The following is a 16,504-nucleotide window of genomic DNA, read 5'->3' on the forward strand; positions in this document are numbered from 1 at the left end:
GTGTGTGTGTGTGACAGGTGTGGAATCAGGCAGGGCGTGGAGCGCTGCCTACAGCCGACAGCTTGTTACGGTGTTATGCTGCTGTGATTGGGGACCTGCGTGACTGGCCTCTAACCTCTGACCCCTTCCTTTCGTTTGTAGTGCTGAGTATCCGTGGCGCCCAGGAGGAGGAGCCTCCAGATGCCCAGCTCATGCGATTGGACAACATGTTGCTGGCGGAGGGCGTGTCTGGACCGGAGAAGGGGGGCGGTTCTGCAGCGGCTGCGGCTGCAGCTGCAGCCTCAGGAGGCGGGGCAGGAGCGGATAACTCAGCGGAACACTCGGACTACAGAGCCAAGCTCTCTCAGATCAGACAGATCTACCACACAGAACTGGAGAAATACGAACAGGTGAGAGTGGACAGGATACACTCATCCCTCAGAGAACTACTGTCTTTGGTGCCTTTTACCATAATCACATACTCTAACCGTGTAACCCGAACACACCAGCTCCTCCATCACCATTCCCATCACAGTGATTATTTATTAACATATGACTACCTGCCATCCATATTACTACTTCAGGCTAATGATCCTTTTAAACCCATCCAAGCCCTGCTAACCCCACTGCAACACAGTGTTGTAACCCACTGACTCATGTCCATTCATGTTGATGACACTTCACCAGTCAGAAACAATAGAAAGGCAACTTCATTTCTGATATTTACATAACAAATTAGGAGACTTTCTACATTTATGGCATCCATCTAAAGATATATTTGACAGATTTTCTCTCATCCCCATTGAATCCCCATGTAATGTGCAGTTTCCTTCTCTTCTCCTCCATGTCATTATGTACCATGCCAATAAATCAGAGTGGATTTTACTGCATAGCGTTATGTCTACTTTCCAAACCAATATGCACACAGTCAAACATGAAGCCCTGACTGGCTGGAATGAATGCATGCCCTGTTAGATGAAATGCAGATGTATTTTCCGTATAGCTCTAGACACTGCTTACATTTTCATTCATATAAAAAAGCAAAGCCAGAGTGTCGTGATGTTAGTCTAGTCTATAGACAGGGTTGCCATCCTGAAACATACATACAGTGGAGTAGGGTGAAGTTCCCTCTAGACGCTGATCTAGGGTCAGTTTTACATTTTCCCAACTATTCGTTAAGGTTAGGATTGGGGGAAGGGAAGCGGATCCTAGATCTGTACCTAGGGGAAACTTCACCCTGGAGCCACATACAATAGGCAGGGCTGTAGCAGTCGGGAGTAGTGTGGGAAACAGTCCTGTGACTATGCCACCATCACATGCTGACAATGTACTATATAATAATATATTATATGTAATATATATGTAATATACTGTATTTAAGATGGTATCCCATGGCGGATGGAGGGGGGAGAGTTACACAGGGAGTCATGGCAACGGAAACAAGGTACTCCTCCACTGCAGACCACTGCCCTCCCATACACTAAAGAGATATACTATATTTTATAGTCATAATATGATTAATTTAACAACATTATTATTTTTTACTTTGGTTAGGTTTTTTACCAAATAGACACATTTTATTCAGGATGTCTTGAATCAAGTACATTTTTTCACATCTGGCTAGTTTTAATAAAGCTGGATTAGGAGTAACTGAATCTATTCAGAATCCAATGTGAACTTGGCTCCTGTGATTTTATTTACAACCCAGAGCTTTCAAAACCAGCACTTTATACCACACTTCCCTCCCCTTGCAATCTCAGCGATAGTGAACAGACTCCCACTGTCAGGGTTAGGATTAGAACTGGATGGCAACCCAGTCTTGTAAAGCAGTAGTGTTGCTTAGGGAGACAAAATACTATAACTCACTCATGATTTATTACCACTATTTATTAGTAGCTTTGCTAACAGCTTTACCAGGTTTTTAAATGTATTTTTTATTTATTTATTTTTTTCAAGAAGTTTATTTGTAATTTATGCAATGCGACAGGCCATCAGGGGACAGAATGTCTGCAAGCTTATAATACTTCCAGTAGAATCCCAAGCAGAACATTGTACTACCTCAACCATGTTTGCATGCGTTTTGTTTCAGATAAGGCCCACATACTGTACACGTGAACCAGGCTATACGTTTCTGTGCTAGGTCTGCGTGTGTGTTAACCAATGTTGTCATCATGACGTACAGTGCCTTCAGAAAGTATTCACACCCCTTGACTTTTTCCACATTTTGTTGTGTTACAAAATGTAACATTTAGTTGTGTTACAGCCTGGCCTACACACAATACCCCATAAATCCAAAGTGGATTTATGTTTTTTGACATTTTTACAAAATAATTTAAAGCTGAAATGTCTTGAGTCAATAAGTATTCAAACCCTTTATTATGGAAAGCCTAAATAAGTTACGGAGTAAAATTTCACATAATAAGTTGCATAGACTCATGAGAGGAAGGAAACTGCTCAGGGATTTCACCATGAAGCCAGTGGTGACTTTAAAACAGTAACAGAGTTTAATGGCTGTGATAGGAGAAAACTGAGGATGGATCAACAAAATTGTAGTTACTCCACAATACTAATCTAATTGAAAGAGTGAAAAGAAGGAAGCCTGTATAAAAATAAAAATATTCCAAAACATGCATCCTGTTTTCAACAAGGCACTAAAGTAATGCTGCAAAAAAATGTCTCAAAGAAATGTACTTTTTGTCCTGAATACAAAGTGTTATGTTTGGGGCAAATCCAATACAACACATTACTGAGTACCAGCATACAGTAGTGGTGGCTGCATCATGTTATGGGTATGCTTGTAATAGTTGAGGACTGGGGAGTTTTCAGGATAAAAAAGAAACAGAATGGCGCTAAGCACAGGGAAAATCCTAGAGGAAATGTGGTTCAGGCTGCTTTCCACCAGACACTGGGAGATTAATTCACCTTTCAGCAGGACAATAACCTAAAACAAAAGGCCAAATCTACACTGGAGTTGCTTACTTAGAAGACAGTGAATTACAGTTTTTACTTAAATCTGCTTGAAAATCTATGGTAAGACCTGAGAAATGGTTATCTAGCAAGTATCAACAACCAATTTGACAGAGCTTGAAGAATAAAAAAAATAACGTGCAAATATTGTACAATCCAGGTGTGGAAAGCTCTTAGAGACTTACCCCCAAAAAACTCACAGCTGTCATCACTGCCAAGGGTGATTATAACATGTATTGACTCAGGGGTTGAATACTTATCTAATCAACATATATTAGTGTTTTATTTGACAAATAGTTCTAATTTTTCTTCCATGGTATTTTGTGTCGATCATTGACAAAAAAATTACAATTGATTGAATCCCACTTTGTAACACAACAGAATGTGGAAAAAAAGGGGTGTGAATTCTTTCTGAAGGCACTGTATGTCTCTAATCTATCTGTGCCTGTGCCAGATGGCTTCACTGTCATCCCCATACATCACTGTGTGACACCATGACCACTCTGCACCTTACCTCTCATATCATAACCACCGATTCACTGTCATTTACATTCATTGTACAGTCATTTTTGTGTTTATTGTCTCTCTTCATTCACATCCCTGCTGCGTTCATAACTATTACTTTCATGTCAATAAAGACCTTTGAGAAGTGTAAAATGACAGACATATTGCATAGTGACAGGGACAGAGAGAAAGAGCGAGATAAAAAAAGAGAGCGGGAGAGAGCGATTAAAAGAAGGAGAAAAGGAGAGACAAGGAAAGAGGGAGAGAGAGTTAGAGAGAAAGAGAAAAATACAGGGGCCGAAAGAGGGAGAGAGACAGAGGTATACTGTAATATCATGTCAGGTTCACGCCTGGTGCCACACAGGAGGATGAGTATAACATCATGGCATGTTCATCTCTCAAGCCTCTCGGCTGCGACTCGGCTGCGGTGAGAAGAGGAGGTGTGCTGCTCGTCAGCAGGGACTAGCAGCTGTCAGTTCCCAATGTCTCCTTTTTTTTAAAGACGACACTTCCAGTTGCCATCGCCACTTCTGTTTAATATGAAAAATGTCACCACTTATATTCCTCCTTGGCTTCCCAACGTGGAAGCATTCCCCAGAACTGCATGCATTAAACACTGCTTGATTTCCATCTCATTTTTATTTTCTGTCTATGTGCAAGACATTGATTCACTTAGAATACCATGTATAATTTCACTCTGCATGCAGACACTGGCTTTAGTCCAACAGTAAAAGATATGGCAAGGTCTTACAATAGCAATGCAGTAATTCTCCACCATGGTGAGGCTGCTATGGGCACTCTCACCAACAACATTTATTTTGACTGTCTAGATAGAATAAACTGAAGTCACACTGGATAACAGTGTCTGCTAATTGACTAAATGACCATTTATCTGTTCACCTTCTCTCTCTGTTTGTCTCTTCCCCCCTCTGCAGGCTTGTAACGAGTTCACAACCCATGTGATGAACCTGCTGAGGGAGCAGAGTCGCACGCGGCCCATCTCTCCCAAGGAGATAGAGCGCATGGTGGGGATCATCCACCGCAAGTTCAGCTCCATCCAGATGCAGCTTAAACAGAGCACCTGCGAAGCAGTCATGATCCTACGCTCACGCTTCCTCGATGCCAGGTGTGTGTCTCTGTGTGTGTGTGTGTGTGTGTGTGTGTGTGTGTGTGTGTGTGTGTGTGTGTGTGTGTGTGTGTGTGTGTGTGTGTGTGTTTACAGCTGTACAAATGACCACATACAAAGTCACTGTACCACTGCAATGTTTTGTTGACTTGCGTAGCTAGCCATGTCCCTACCTGTAAGTGCAATATTCACATAAAGTTTTTTTTATAGTAGCATAGTAGCATAATGTAGTAGTAATGTCCACAGCAGGTTATTCTACAGCTTACCACCACTCTATACAACAACATCACAACTGATCTTCCAAAATCTTCCAAGCCTTTGAGCCTACAGACAGTACATCTCTGGGAGCCATTTGGACCAGCACATACGAGGTTGCTGCTTGGACACTGACAATCCTCTCCTCTCTCAAGGCTCCATAACGCTAAATGTTTTCCATTTTTAAATATAATCGCTTGTTTCTTTTGATGCATGTTTTGGATTTGCATACATTTCTCCAAGGATAAATCTAATTCAGAGTCGGAGTCAGAGGCATAACATTTAAATTAGGCTTTTGCTCTTCTCACAAAGATCCTCAACTATTATTTTGTAAATGATTGTGGCTGTGGTGCTGGTGCAGGGAGGGAGGCAAGGGAAGGGCTTTAAGTGAGAGGGTGAGAGAGACAGCGAGAGAGAGACAGAGGGAGAGAGACAGAGAGAAAGAGAGAGAGACAACAAGAGAGAGTGAAACAGCGAGAGAGAGCGAGACAGTGAGAGAAAGAGAGAGAGAGCGAGAGAGAGAGCGAGAGAGATAGCCAGAGAGAGAGAGAAATAGCCAGCGAGATAGCCAGAGAGAGAAAGAGAGAGAGAGAGAGAGAGAGAGCGAGAGAAAGAGAGAGAGATAGCCAGAGAGAGAGAGAGATAGCCAGAGAGAGAGAGATAGCCAGAGAGAGAGAGCGAGAGAGAGAGAGAGAGAGATAGCCAAAGAGAGAGAGATAGCCAGAGAGAGAGAGAGAGAGAGGGAGAGAGAGAGAGAGAGAGAGAGGGGCACTGCTCTACCAGTCTCAGCTCTACTGATTAATCTGCAGCCTGCCCTAACACCATGCTGTGTTCATTTACATATTCTCATGCAGGCTTTTGGAGTGCCGGGTGGAGATTTCAGCACAAATCTCTCTAACCAGTCAGTTGACCCGATGCACGGAGTCAAACATTTTACAGGGTTCCCTTCCCAGCTTATGTAAAACTCTCTCATGAGATGTGGCACATGCAGACATAACCTAATAGAGGGTGGAGATGGAGGAAGAGATGGAGGAGTCAGTGAGCTGAACGGGTCATGTTTACAGCACATTGTCTATCTTTTAATAAGAAAGTGTAGTGTTGTGTTGTTTGTCAGGATTTGCAGGCAGTGTTTATTTCTATTTGTGAACCTCTGAGAACATCTTTCATACCAGGTTAGGCAGCTGTATTGAATGTATTGTATTGAATTGGATGGCAGTTGTATTGTTACTGTATGTGGTGCCCAAGTTTTGCTTTTTACCGCAAGTGGCTTTGACGCATTTACTGTATGCAGGCATTAGATTGACCAGGCCCTATGAACAGTATGTATTGTGCATGGTGTTTCTTCTGGTCCTAACTAACCAATCTCTATCATTCTCCGTGCAGACGGAAAAGACGGAACTTCAACAAGCAGGCGACAGAGATCCTGAATGAGTACTTCTACTCCCACCTGTCTAACCCCTACCCTAGTGAGGAGGCCAAGGAAGAGCTGGCCAAGAAGTGCTCCATCACAGTTTCACAGGTACAGTACAGCACCACCTGTCTACAGGAACACCACACTACACCTAGAACAGGACTAGAGACAGTAGTGGATTATTTATTATTCTTTTATTAATTCAAAGGATACATCTCAGGGACTACATTGATAGTGTAATATGATGATTGATAATGTTATTTAGATTGCACTAACAATACCAAGGTAAACAGCAGTAATGTTCTGTGTTTTTCATCCATCATTCGGAAATGGGTAATCTCCTCAAACGGTTTCATTAAGTTTATGTAAAATGATTTTGAGGATGCATCTGGGCATCGTTTGATGAAAACAACGTGCTTCAGGGTCTGAATGATTAGCTGAGCTTTTGTCTGTGCCCCAAATTGCATCCTATTCCCTATAATGCACTGCTTTTGACCAGAGCCCTTTCTGACCAATGCCCATAGAGAATAGGGGTCCATTTGGGACACAACCTCTGTGTTCCTGGGTCTGTAATAAAATAACCTACCTTCTGTCTGCGTTTGTTTCAAACTTTGCAACAGGATTGATTATTTTTTTCATTTTAATGTTGTTTATCATTAGCGCTAGCTGGCTTATCCCGGTAGCTTCATCGGGGAGTCCATTAGCTGTAATGGGTGTTAGCTAGCGGGTGTTGACTGATTGGTGCTAGCGTGAGCTCTGATTATAGCTGCAGTCATACTGACATAATTAGACTGTTATTGGCAATCATTCCCTTCTGCCACTAATGTGGATTCACAGCACTGGTCTATGTAGCCAGCGGGAGCACTCACTATTACCTCAAAGGCTGTCCCAAATGGCACCCTTTTCCCTTTATACTGCACTACCTTTGACCAGGGCCCATTTGGGATGCAGAAAAAGTCTTCCTTCCCTGTCATATATATGATATGCCAGACAGTGGAAGGCCACGCATGCAGAACTCATTCTGATTCTGATTTCACGCTCACAATTTGCTCATTAGAAATGTGGGAAATAATTTGTGTAACAAAATAATTTACAATTTGCACATTGTTTGTACAGGTTTCCAACTGGTTTGGAAACAAAAGAATCAGATACAAGAAAAACATTGGAAAGTTCCAGGAAGAAGCCAATATGTATGCTGCCAAAACTGCAGTCAACGCAACCAACGTTTCCTCACATGGAAGCCAGGCTAATTCGCCCTCCACCCCAAATTCTGCAGGTAAAGAACAATACCAATGGTTTACCCTTTTTAAAGATAGGCTACAATATATGGAAGGCTCTGAATAAACTCTCTATATGAGACAAGGATATTTTTCTTCAAAATAGAAAAAATAAAAAAGGCTTTGTCCAAGAGTAGGATACCTGGGCCTCATATCAATGATTTCTGCCCTGCTGTTTTTCTTTTCAATTAACACAGCTTTTCTCCTATTTTATCTCAATACTTACTCTTTTACACTGTCAGAACATTACATTTTTGTTGTACCATTTTCATTTACAAATTTAATGAATGAATTAATCTTGTTGAACATGAATAACATTTGTACAGAAACACATAACATATCATGATGCTAAGCATTTTGACTGTAGAAACATACTATCATTCTACTTTCATATTGACAAATGGGCACAACAACAACAACCGCCCCTGATGTCGGTGCTTGACTCACCTTTCCCTCAGCATTATGCTGCCACTCTCTAATCTGTCTGCTCACTTTTGCCCTAGCCCTAACTCTATATTCTAACTCTAGCTCTATATTCTAACTTTAGCTCTATATTCTAACTCTAGCTCTATATTCTAACTCTAGCTCTATATTCTCACTCTAGCTCTGTATTCTAACTCTAGCTCTGTATTCTAACTCTAGCTCTATATTCTAACTCCAGCTTAAGCTCTATTAACACTTTGCATGGTGCTTCTCCGGGTCTAACCCTGGGCGGGTCTAACCCTGGATGGGGCCAACCCTGGACGGGGCCAAGTGGCTGAATCCTGCTCTGCTCGCTCCTCTTTCGCTCTGCTCTGTGATTCCAGTGCTCCCTCTTTCTTCTTCCAGGTTCTGCTGGCTCTTTTAACATGTCAAACTCTGGCGACTTGTTCATGAGCGTGCAGTCTCTCAATGGGGACTCGTACCAAGGTGCTCAGGTTGGAGCCAACGTGCAGTCACAGGTAGGGCCATATAACTAAGCAGTGCAGAAGACACTACTATAGAAACAGACCCAGACCCACTTCCTGAAGAACAGGCCTTGTAATCGACATTAATCGCACCACAGGAATCTCAGTACTGCTCTAGTGTCTGGTTCACTTTGGGCTCCTAATACCACCACTACATAGGGTTTTCAAGGTATTGTTATCCACAATTGTTACTAAAACATGCTAACAGTGAGTGTAGTGATGAAAATAATGTAATACTCTCTGCAGCTCTTTTTATATGCCATTAGTTCATCCTTTCGACAGTCTTCTAAATACATAATGTTTTGGTTATCTTGCTTCTTCTTGTCAATGGCTGGATGTAGTTCATGTGCGTTTTCTCTGCCTGGACTGTATTATAATACTACTTTCCTTCTGGTCTTTGTGTTTGTCTTGTCTGCTCTGACCTGGCTTTGTCTGTGTTCCTGTGTTGTGTTTCAGGTGGATACCCTTCGCCATGTTATCAGTCAGACAGGCGGATACAGTGAGGGCCTCACAGCCAGCCAGATGTACAGTCAACAGAGCATCAATGTCAGTAGAAAACAACTCTCTTCCCTACCAATTATTTCAAAGCCATAGGGCTCAGAATGACACTTAGTAGGGTTTGTCTCAGCTCCACCACAGTCACCTAGTTGATTGCTTCTGTATCGGTCATGCCAAGAGCAACGCACTGGCCGGCAGAACAGTGTTGGGCTGGCCGGCAGAACAGCGTTGGGCTGGCCACACACACACGGCACAGCCGGCTGAGCCTGTCAAGTTCAATCAGCTCTCCCGCAGCACCTGCAGCCATTCACGGCCATGTAGCTGTGCAGGGACGGCACAAGCAGGTGACACCTCCTGCGACGTGCGGCTCGGGGGCCCCTCCCCCCCAACGCCCCCGCCGACCACCTGACCCTGATTATCACTGCAGGTCCAGAGTCCTATCAAAGCAACCCCAGAGCAGTCACATTAAAAATAAAAATAAACAAAGCGCTAACCCTAGATAAAGCACCGGGGGCGTAACATGGGGGTATATTTCCATCATGTTATATTTCATTCTTATCTTTTAGGAGATGGGGTAGGAGAGTGAGTGTGTGTGTGTGTTTTTGGTTGAGGGTGGGGGAAGAGGAGGGGAAGAAGGGGGGAGGTTAGCTGGCGGCTGCAAACAGCAGGGAAATTCACAGCGACAACCCGTGTCGTAAAAGGGGAAATCGATAAGACAGACACAAGAGAGCGGAGTGTGGACTTAGGACAGCAATCCAAGCGAATTGCTCAGATCATGCTCCCACCACTCTAATGGCCCTGACAGCGAGCTGCGGCGGCGTGCTGCGGTGAAAGCTACGACGAGGACGAGAGAGGACGGTCACAGTCACACACAGCCGTGCAGCTCGGCTGCTGGCTTCCTCTCACGTCCCTAAGCCTCACTCGTCGTGCCTCAATGGCCGTATGATAATGAGATGAAATGTCTCCTGTGAAAAAAAAACATGTATGTAGTGTATTCAAATACCCCTCCCTGGCTCGCTCTCCGCTCGTCTCCCTCCCACAGAACAGGCTGTGATAACCCTGAGAGAGCAGTACTAAAGTTGTCAAGCGCTGTTCTCAGACAGCACTCTGACCTCATGGATATCGTTATCCTTGGACGCCTGCTTGCTCCACTGTATCCTAAAATGTTACAATATGTTATTTTCCACACATGTTCATAGCCTTAAAAGAGCCTCTTACTGCATAATAAGAGAAGAATATCATCTTATCTGTATGATAAGAGAAGGATATCATCTTATCTGGATGGTAAGAGAAGGATATCATCTTATCTGGATGGTAAGAGAAGGATATCATCTTATCTGAATGGTAAGAGAAGGATATCATATCTGAATGGTAAGAGAAGGATATCATCTAATCTGTATGGTAAGAGAAGGATATCATCTTATCTGAATGGTAAGAGAAGGATATCATCTTATCTGTATGGTAAGAGAAGGATATCATCTTATCTGAATGGTAAGCGGTTCTAACCAGTGATTTTTGGAATTAACATTTAAGAGCAGAGGACATTTTATATATATATTTTTTAAATGTTCTAATAAAATAGCACATAAAATATGGTTCCCCGTTCTCAATATAGGATTTGGGGAGATATAATAAATGATTTATACATTTTAGTATTCTGGAGTGGGTTTGATTACTATGTAGTTTATTTCCTTTGTCTCTCTGCAGCAATATACTTCAATAGTATTTGTGTTAAAAATGACAGATTTACTTCAGTATCAAACCTATTCACAAAGTAAAGCCCAGGAAAGCTGTCAGCTTAGAAACAGTGAATGACCTTTGTGCTCGTCCAGCTTTACAGACGGAGAAGAGAGAGAGAGAAAGACACGAGAAAGAGAGGTCGGGAATATGTCCTATCTATCTGTTACACGATGAAAAGCCTCCCTTCTCTGTGTTGATAATGACTGAGCAGATGCATAATGTGATTTGTGGTAGACTAGAGCAGTAATTACAGTTAGGAAATAGACAGAGTGTCACCAAAGTCAGACATTTTAAGACTTTTATTTTTCTCCATTTTTTATTACAGACTTTCTTCTGCCTGAAATAACGGGCTTTGAAATTAAAGGCTGTCGAGGACCATTTCCATTTTTTCTGATGGCATGAAATTTGCTATTAATATCCCAAATGCTCTTTAGCAGGCTCGTCTCCAGGACTGGAAATGGCCTACAAGTCTTTCATTGTGTTTTCATTCAATCTTCCAATGTCATAATTTGCTACCATTGATTCCTCTTAGGACTGTTTTGTGACTTTTGTTTTAAGGTCCTTTTCAGATGTTGTCACTGTTATTATGTGTGTCGTTAAATGTGGCAGCCGTTTTTATCAATCCCAGTGATACAAGATTGCAATCATATTGGTTTTGAAGTGAAGACAAAAATGTTTTCATTATACTCATTTTAGCACACTGTATGTGATCTGATAGTGATATTTGTGATTTACAGAATTTTCAGTTGCTTCAAACAAGTACAATTTTTATGACAATTCCATTCTGAAATATGAGGTCTAGTTTACTGTAATTTGAGTGAATTAGATGTTCGTCCAATGCAGATTTGGCTTGAGGCTCTAGGGGATTATAGGTTGAGTAGTTTAGGAGTTGTTCCAGCATTAGGACTAAAGCTCATACCGTAGTTACTACATGTGCCCTCAGGACTTCACAGATACAGCATTCAATGCTGCAGATGAGATGATATAATAATCTTATTGAACTGCATAATGAATATGTACTCTGAAAGAAAAGAGAGAAAAAAAGCATAGAAAAACTTTTTTCTTTCTTTTTTTTTTAACTTGTCCCATCGCTGAAACTCAGCTACGGACTCGGGAGAGGCAAAAGTCGAGAGCCATGCGTCCTCCGAAACACGATGCTGCCAAGCCGCACTGCTTCTTGACACATTGCTCACTTAACCCGTAGCCAGAGAAAACCTATGTTATGGGTATATGCCTGTGTCCTATGCCTGTACTCATCTTTCCTCTCTCCTTCTGTCTCTTTTGTCTCTCTCAGGCAAACGGAGGCTGGCAGGATGCAACCACCCCCTCATCAGTGACATCACCCACAGAAGGACCTGGAAGTGTTCACTCTGACACGTCCAACTGATCCCTCCACCCTCCTCCTCCACCACCATCCAGACACCCCCAACCTCCACCCTCGATCAGCCAGCCCCCAGTCAGCTCCCCGTCAGAACTGGAGGTGACACTAGACTGGTCACAGAGCAGGAGACCTCTCTCTACAGGTGGGGACTACAGGATGAAACGCCATCATCACCACCACAGACAGTTCTTCATGTCTTATGTCCCGTCTCTACAACCAACTATGACACAGTCAGTCAGTAGCCTGAGTAGGGCTCTGTTCAGCCATTTATCTACGACCTCATTCATTGTCTGTCTGTACAGTTTTCTTCACCAGATATCCATTTTGCCTCTGTGTGATCATCTGACTTATAACACAGTAGGCAAATAGTTACAACACGTATACACAGTATTGCCCGTATCTTGTAGATTGAAATGCTTTTCTCACTACCTCTATTGAAAATAACAACAAAACAACAACTTCTAAAAAAGCATTGTTTTTTTTTCTTTGTAATTACTGACATTGACAGTAGCTCCCAATCTCCCTTGTCCTGTCTCAAGGCTTGTTTTGAGGACAGTTTTGCCTTTGTGACAAGTTTTACCCTATATAATTACTTCATTCCCAACATTTGTTTTGTCCATAGTGCCAAAGTTCAACACAGGAGGGGAATTTTTATAATATGACATTGTGCTTGTGGAAAAATACATATCCATCTGACGTTTCACATCACATACCGTAGCTTAATAACATTTCTTGTTAGTAGATAACAATGGGATGATTTGAAAGGAGAACCTTGAGATTTAAATGTTCCTCCTCATTTTAGGCATTCTGTTTCAGAGCTTCTACAATGGTCAATAAAACATGACACATTTTTAGTGCAACAATGGCGTGTGTTCTGTTCAAACTGAATGAGTGGTCAACAATGGCGTGTGTTCTGTTCAAACTGAATGGTCAACAATGGCGTGTGTTCTGTTCATACTGAATGAGTGGTCAACAATGGCGTGTGTTCTGTTCATACTGAATGAGTGGTCAACAATGGCGTGTGTTCTGTTCATACTGAATGAGTGGTCAACAATGGCGTGTGTTCTGTTCAAACTGAATGAGTGGTCAACAATGGCGTGTGTTCTGTTCAAACTGAATGAGTGGTCAACAATGGCGTGTGTTCTGTTCAAACTGAATGAGTGGTCAACAATGGCGTGTGTTCTGTTCAAACTGAATGAGTGGTCAACAATGGCGTGTGTTCTGTTCAAACTGAATGAGTGGTCAACAATGGCGTGTGTTCTGTTCAAACTGAATGAGTGGTCAACAATGGCGTGTGTTCTGTTCAAACTGAATGAGTGGTCAACAATGGCGTGTGTTCTGTTCAAACTGAATGAGTGGTCAACAATGCATAAGCAAAACACAAAAGAGTAACGGTATGCTCCAGAATGAATGGAAGGGATGGTTTGGAAGGTTATAAAGAAATGGATCATGTTTTGTCTAGCTTCATGGTGATTCTAGCTTCATGGTGATTCTAGCTTCATGGTGAATCCAGCTTCATGGTGATTCTAGCTTCATGGTGATTCTAGCTTCATGCTGATTCTAACTTCATGGTGATTCTAACTTCATGGTGATTCTATCTACTGGAATTCTAATGCATTTCCTGCACTTGACATATTGTTTGTGGACTGAGTATCAGTTTAAAAAATGTACCCAGAACACTTAATCAGTGAGTACATTAGCATAAATTAAAATAAGCCAATATAATGTTTTTAAGCACAGTCACTTCCAGTGATTACCCTATGAAGGGTAACATATGTATTTGTCAAAGAGAAGAACACAGTACAGAGAACACACATTAATAATATGCTTATATCATTTTCATATTTTGAACATATGGTGTGTGTACATACACATACATACATACACTACCACTATCACTGTACATCAGTGTTATCAAAATAGCCAAATACTGCTGGTAACCAAAACCACTTGTGTAAGTGCAAAAAAGGCATTTTAATGTAAATGTTCATTCTGATGTTGTGTAACCAGGTGGTAGTCATGGAATACACAACTAAACACAATTCTGAAATCTTTCTCAAAGTTACTCTTTTCCCTCATAATTTCGTGTTATTGGTGCTAATTAGTTTATTTTTTTCAATAGTATATTTCTGTCCATTTCTTATTGTCACTGAGTTTGAACATCCGGTGTATCATCCTGTTTTTACATTTTGGTTGTGAAGGTTGGTCTCTACTCACTCTTATATTACAGCTTTCTCCTAGCATTTGACTTGAGTCGAAATTATGCAAAAAACCCAAAATGGGATATTAGATTTTTTCATTTTGTTGTAGCTACAGTATTTGCTTACACACAATTACACATTGCCTTCTTGTGCAATTCAACATATCTACCCTACCATTCCCTTGATACCAAAAAATAACTGCAGAAGCTTCAGCTCTATAGATTGGATTCGGCTTAACCAATTTCTTTTACCTTTATTTAACTAGGCAAGTCAGTTAAGAACAAATTCTTATTTTCAATGACGGCCTAGGAACAGTGGGTTAACTGCTTGTTCAGGGGCAGAACGACAGATTTGTACCTTGTCAGCTCGGGGATTTGAACTTGCAACCTTTCAGTTACTAGTCCAACACTCTAAGTATTCATCTCATAGAATTGTTCAGGTACTCTCTCTGTACTACAAAACCAAAAATACACTAGTGTTTGTTTATAGATATGAGATGGAAAAGACTAACCCTGATGGCACACAGACAGATACAGAAGATGTTGGGATATATTGTTATGTCCTCATGTTGTGAATAACTTGCATCATCATTTTTTTTCTTTATCGTTTTGCTTTTATTTTGCGTGGTTACAGGATTTACAGTACGTTACATTTTATTTTCTTGCTAGCATCATGTGAATTTGCTAAAGAATGCTCTATAGAGTATAAGTAGATGTGCACCTTTATTCTTGTGTTACATTTTGGGGGGTAATTGGACAGTATCCATTTTAAAACAAAGCAGCAACAGTAGGTCGTCATTGTAAATAAGAATTTGTTCTTTACTGACTTGCCTAGTTAAATAAAGGTTACATTTCATTAAAAAGTAATGTTTGACAGACACAGACAGATAGTAGGAAAGAGTTCCTCTCACATTACAGATATAATCCACTCACAGTTCACTTTGTACTTTCAGTCTAAAGCATTGACACACAAGCTTGCTTCTAAAATGTTTACTGTCTGTTAATTAAAGGTGATGTGAAAAGTTAGTGTCCATCCAAATCCGTATACCATGGTAACAGATATACATTATACAGTGTAACTACAATACCACACAGCTGAATCCACCATAGTCCTTCTTTCACAAACAGTCCATTTTATATTTGATATCATTTTTGGAGACGTGGACGTGTACTATGATGAGTGAAGCAAAATATTTTTTCAGTTGACGGACAACATGTGTACCCTATAAGTGGACTATGTTGGAGTGGTGTACCCTGGCCTTTCCATCCAGATGTTTGTTTTTTGTTGTTGATCATTTTAGCCATGTGGCCAGCAGAACAATAGCTTTTGTGATGCAGTGCCCCTAAAAAAAAAACGTTACTCTACTTTTCACATTGCCTGTCCAATACCACCGTATTATTGAAAGCTTCATGTAATGATGCTTTAGTCTTTGAATATAAAAGGAAAAAAATACTATAAAAAGAAATAAGAAACTGTCAAATTTGTCAACATAAAATGTTTTCTTTGTTGCATGTATTTTGTTCTTTAATAAAATACCGTACTGCAGTGTTTTTGAATGTTACTTATTTTTTTATAAAGATTTCAGAGTGAAATCGTGGAGCCTTTTTCTTGACAGGTTTTAACTTTTAAGATCTCTGCAAATGTAAAAAAAGGTATACAAATGGAAACCGCAAAACTATTGTCTTTTTAATTCCTATTTAAAACCGTTTTTCTGTGGAGAAAAAAATTGCTAACAAGGTGTAGGTTTTATGGTCTCTTTCTTTGTACTAGTAATGCATATTCCAAATAAATTGTTTCTTTTGCTGCATACTTTTGTATTGTCCTCATTGATTTTTCTTGTCACACACATACTATGAAGATGTCCATACTTTAAAGGCACAATCCTTAATTAATTTATCCAGCCCCATCCCTCAGCTTTATAGCAAAACCAAGAAGCGGGGCTGCAGTTGACCAAGAAACAAATCAAGGACTGTGGATTTAAGACATGTAAGACATGCCAAGAAAAAAGTTAACTGTCTTTTTATTATGTTTTTGAGCAGTTTCTCCTCCAGACTTCAGTAACAGGGTCAGGGTCATGAGTTACTGTAGGACACAAGTTTACACGTCTCAGACTTGTCAGTCCTTCACCTCTGGATAGCGTCGCACATCACACTTAAAAAACATGGAAAAGCATCGGGCATTTTCTCACTATTGACATAGCGTCAGAGCTGGGGTGAGC

The 16,504-nt window shown here is 41.0% G+C and overlaps 1 protein-coding gene across 4 annotated transcripts in view; it reads left to right on the plus strand.

Moving 5' to 3' along the window:
• LOC106560332 (pre-B-cell leukemia transcription factor 1) overlaps window positions 1–16,093 on the plus strand; it is a 106,371-nt gene extending 90,278 nt beyond the window's left edge. Inside the window, exons 3-10 of one of the 4 annotated variants that reach the window (XM_014123140.2) lie at window positions 142–389; window positions 1,361–1,423; window positions 4,386–4,576; window positions 6,215–6,350; window positions 7,359–7,518; window positions 8,348–8,460; window positions 8,923–9,012; window positions 11,999–16,093. In XM_014123140.2, the coding sequence (XP_013978615.1) occupies window positions 142–389; window positions 1,361–1,423; window positions 4,386–4,576; window positions 6,215–6,350; window positions 7,359–7,518; window positions 8,348–8,460; window positions 8,923–9,012; window positions 11,999–12,091 (1,094 nt within the window). In that variant the 3' untranslated portion in view covers window positions 12,092–16,093. The remainder of the gene's footprint in view (window positions 1–141; window positions 390–1,360; window positions 1,424–4,385; window positions 4,577–6,214; window positions 6,351–7,358; window positions 7,519–8,347; window positions 8,461–8,922; window positions 9,013–11,998) is intronic. The other 3 variants (XM_014123142.2, XM_014123141.2, XM_014123143.2) reach the window with 3 other exon arrangements.
• Window positions 16,094–16,504: the final 411 nt, after the last annotated feature.

Source organism: Salmo salar, chromosome ssa10 (genome assembly GCF_905237065.1).
Source record: "Salmo salar chromosome ssa10, Ssal_v3.1, whole genome shotgun sequence".
NCBI classification, from domain to species: domain Eukaryota; kingdom Metazoa; phylum Chordata; class Actinopteri; order Salmoniformes; family Salmonidae; genus Salmo; species Salmo salar.